This window comes from Bombina bombina, chromosome 4 (assembly GCF_027579735.1).
Source record: "Bombina bombina isolate aBomBom1 chromosome 4, aBomBom1.pri, whole genome shotgun sequence".
Lineage (NCBI taxonomy): Eukaryota > Metazoa > Chordata > Amphibia > Anura > Bombinatoridae > Bombina > Bombina bombina.
This window is the reverse complement of record NC_069502.1, coordinates 730,653,075-730,656,425: the sequence shown is the minus strand read 5'-3', so window position 1 is coordinate 730,656,425 and position 3,351 is coordinate 730,653,075. Positions and strand designations below refer to the sequence as shown.

Here is a 3,351-nt window from a genome sequence, read left to right as displayed (position 1 = left end):
TAAAGTCAGCTTGTTACTCTCATTGTACCTGTGTGTGTCCCCAAAATCACCTGAAGCTGTGCCCGGCAACCCCATGGATCAGAGGATAGAAGGGATTGGTGTCATGATGGTGATGACTTATCCCTTTAGATGTTGCTCACTTCTGATTGTCTGTAAAAGAAAGTTCAGTATAATTAAATTTTTTCCAAGTACTTTTATTCTCACTCATTTGGTTAGGTATTTCAATAATGAGGAGAACAGGTAAAGTCAACCTGTTTCACTTGTACTGTTGTGCATGCAAAATGATCTTAAGCTGTATCCTGCAACAGCACTGTTTTATGGTATTTGTTACTTCATTATTTAACACTACAGGGTACAGCTACCATCATTTTTATCAGAGCGCCCATTGTTATAAAATAATACTAAAAAGATGCATTAAATGACAATGCATAACATATAAATAAACCTCTAGATAACAAATCCATAATTTAGAGATGGGACTACTCTACCTTTTTATGGCACAGATTATGGTTTAGATTTTCCTAGAAGGTCATCAAGGTCTGGCCTCTGTACCTTCTTAAACTTCCCTCCACAGTTGGTCTTGTGCTGGTCCCACCATGATGGTTTTGCACGAGAGTATGGGACACAGAAACCATAATAGGGCTTCTTGGTGTTGCAGGGTCCATCACACCGGTACCACTTGTTGTCATAAAACTCAATTTCCTTATAGAAGGTATGATAGGTCTGTAAACACATATAGACAACAAGTTACATACAGTTTGTATAATTGTATCTGCAAAAAGGAAGCAGAAGCATATAAATGTCTCACCAAATAATAATAATAATAATCTCCATCTATTACTATGGAACAGTGCATAATGTCACATACATAAGGGTCACAGATTCAAATGGATTGTAACAAAGGCCACAGTAATAGTACAAAGCTAAAATGATATTGCTAAAGCCTACCCTAGTGTATATTCCTGCTAAATATATTAGCTCCTTACTGATCCATTTGTAAAACATCTCTAAGCAAAGCTCCAAACCAGCCAACATTTCCTGGCTAGTGTCTGAGACAGTGAGTCTGGGGGCAGAGACAGAGCTATCCCTTGGACACCGTGTCAGTGGCTATGAATGGAGTCAGGGTATTAGGTGTATAGGTTTGGGCATGGTATAGGAGCTAAACTAGGCATAGCTGGGTGGATAAGGCCAACAGTGTTTTTCAACCCCAGTCCTCAAGTACCCATAACAGGACAGATTTTCATTATACCTTAAAGGGACACTAAACCCCCCAAAAAATATTTAATTATTTAGATAGAGAATACAATTTTAAAAAACTTTTTAGTTTACTTCTATTATCTAATTTGCTTAATTTTTTAGATATCATTTATTGAAGAAAGAGCAATGCACATGGGTGAGCCAATCAGATGAGGCATCTATGTGCATCAGCCAATCAACAGCTACTGAGCCTATCTAGATATGCTTTTTAGCAAAGAATCAAGAGAATGAAGCAAATTAGATAATAGAATTAAATTATAACATTTTTTAAAACTGCTTGCTCTTTCTAAATCATGAATTTAAAAAAATGGGTATCATGTCCCTTTAACTAGAGCACAGGTGACATAATCAGCTGATGGGTGAGGGAGCAGATTAGTAACCATGGCTACTGATCAGCTGATTATTTCACCTGTGCTCTAGATAAGGTATCATGAGAATCTGGCCTGTCAGCGGTACTTGAGGACTTGAGTTGAGAAATACTGGATTAGGGCACAACAAAAACTGATGTGATAACATTTCTGCAAAAATAAGAATATTGCAAAAAAGCTTCTAATTTAATTTTAAAAGCACAATTGTGTATTTTAAATGTACTTTTATTTATTTTTATTGTTAGATTTCTGTTCTATGCTTTATAAATATAACTTTCCTGAAAAACGAAATAAAAAAGCACATTCACTTACGGTAATGTGGAATCTGCCGGCGGTATTTATTCTCTGCATATGGCTGCAGAAAACTGGCCCATGCATGTCACTTTCCTTTATGTTATTTATATATAAATACGCATGAATCATTTCATGTAAAAGCGACTGTAAAATAGAAAATGGTGAATTATTAAACTTCATTTATATGAAGAAAAAAAAACAGCATCAGCTGACAATAAATGATTTCATTTTTTTAATTAAATAATTTTTTACCTCAATAAGATCTTTCCTGCTCCTCTGTTTAAGCAAAGGTCTGCTTAAATTGATGGTGCATTTGCCAGATTTCCGTTGATAACTACACAAACCAGCACACCTGAAATAAAAGATGATGGCATATAAATATGTTAGAATTATTTTATAAATTAGCAGAACTATAAAAATAATTAGCCCCATCCTAAAATTCAGGATATTAAAGAAAAGTATGAATCTATATACAACAGATAACGAGGTCTACAATATGATATATCATATGATATACCAGGTGTGTTCTATTAGAGTATATAGAGATATGTGTTATAATTGGTCACCTATATACTGTACCATACAAACAAGTGAAACCTATAGTTCTCTCCTTACTGTTGACGGGATATTTGTTTACCCCATAAAAGCCAAGTATAATTTCTGTACAATTTGCCTTGCATGGCTTTTGAGGAGGTTTTTACATTTGAAGACTTTCCATTGGAAAACTCTGTGATAACAAACTTATCCTACTTATTCAAAGCATTATTGTCAGTAGAACAGCCAATCAAAAGCCATAGGGGCATATGTATCGTGCTCCGTATGGAGCTTGATGCCCCGTGTTTCTGGCAGTTATGAAGCAGCGGTCACAAAGACCGCTGCTCCATAACCTGTCCGCCTGCTCTTAGCAGGCGGACAGACATTGCCGGAAATCAACCCGATCGAGTACGATTGGGTTGATTGACACCCCCAGCTGGCGGCCTATTGGCTGTGAGTCTGCATGGGGCGGCATTGCACCAGCAGCTCTTGTGAGCTGCTGGTGCAATGCTGAATACGGCGAGCGTATTGCTCGCCGTATTCAGCGAGGTCTTGCGGACCTGATCCGCACTGTCGGATCAGGTCCACCAGACCTTCATAACTAGAGGCCATAGCATCTGCTCCACAAACAGAAGTAAAAACCTCTAAACCAGGCAGCTAGAACGTAGTCTCCTTTCTGTCTCTGGGGCAGGCGATGCAATATTAAATATTATGTTCTGGCTGCTAATGCTACCTTGGGAAACAAAAAGGCTTGAAGGCATTTAAAGGGACACTGAACCCAATTTTTTTCTTTCATGATTAAGATAGAGCATGCAATTTTAAGTAACGTTCTAATTTACTCCTATTATCAAATTTTCTTCATTCTCTTGGTATCTTTATTTGAAAAGCAAGAATGTAG

General features: G+C 37.2%; 1 protein-coding gene across 1 annotated transcript in view; it reads right to left on the bottom strand.

Moving 5' to 3' along the window:
• Nucleotides 1-504: 504 nt before the first annotated feature.
• Nucleotides 505-3,351, bottom strand: part of LOC128657794 (DNA-dependent metalloprotease SPRTN-like) — a 4,316-nt gene continuing 1,469 nt past the window's right edge. Inside the window, exons 2-4 of the mRNA XM_053712210.1 lie at nucleotides 2,172-2,271; nucleotides 1,938-2,063; nucleotides 505-723 (exon numbers count right to left, since the gene is read on the bottom strand). Coding sequence (XP_053568185.1) covers nucleotides 505-723; nucleotides 1,938-2,063; nucleotides 2,172-2,271 — 445 coding nt within the window. The remainder of the gene's footprint in view (nucleotides 724-1,937; nucleotides 2,064-2,171; nucleotides 2,272-3,351) is intronic.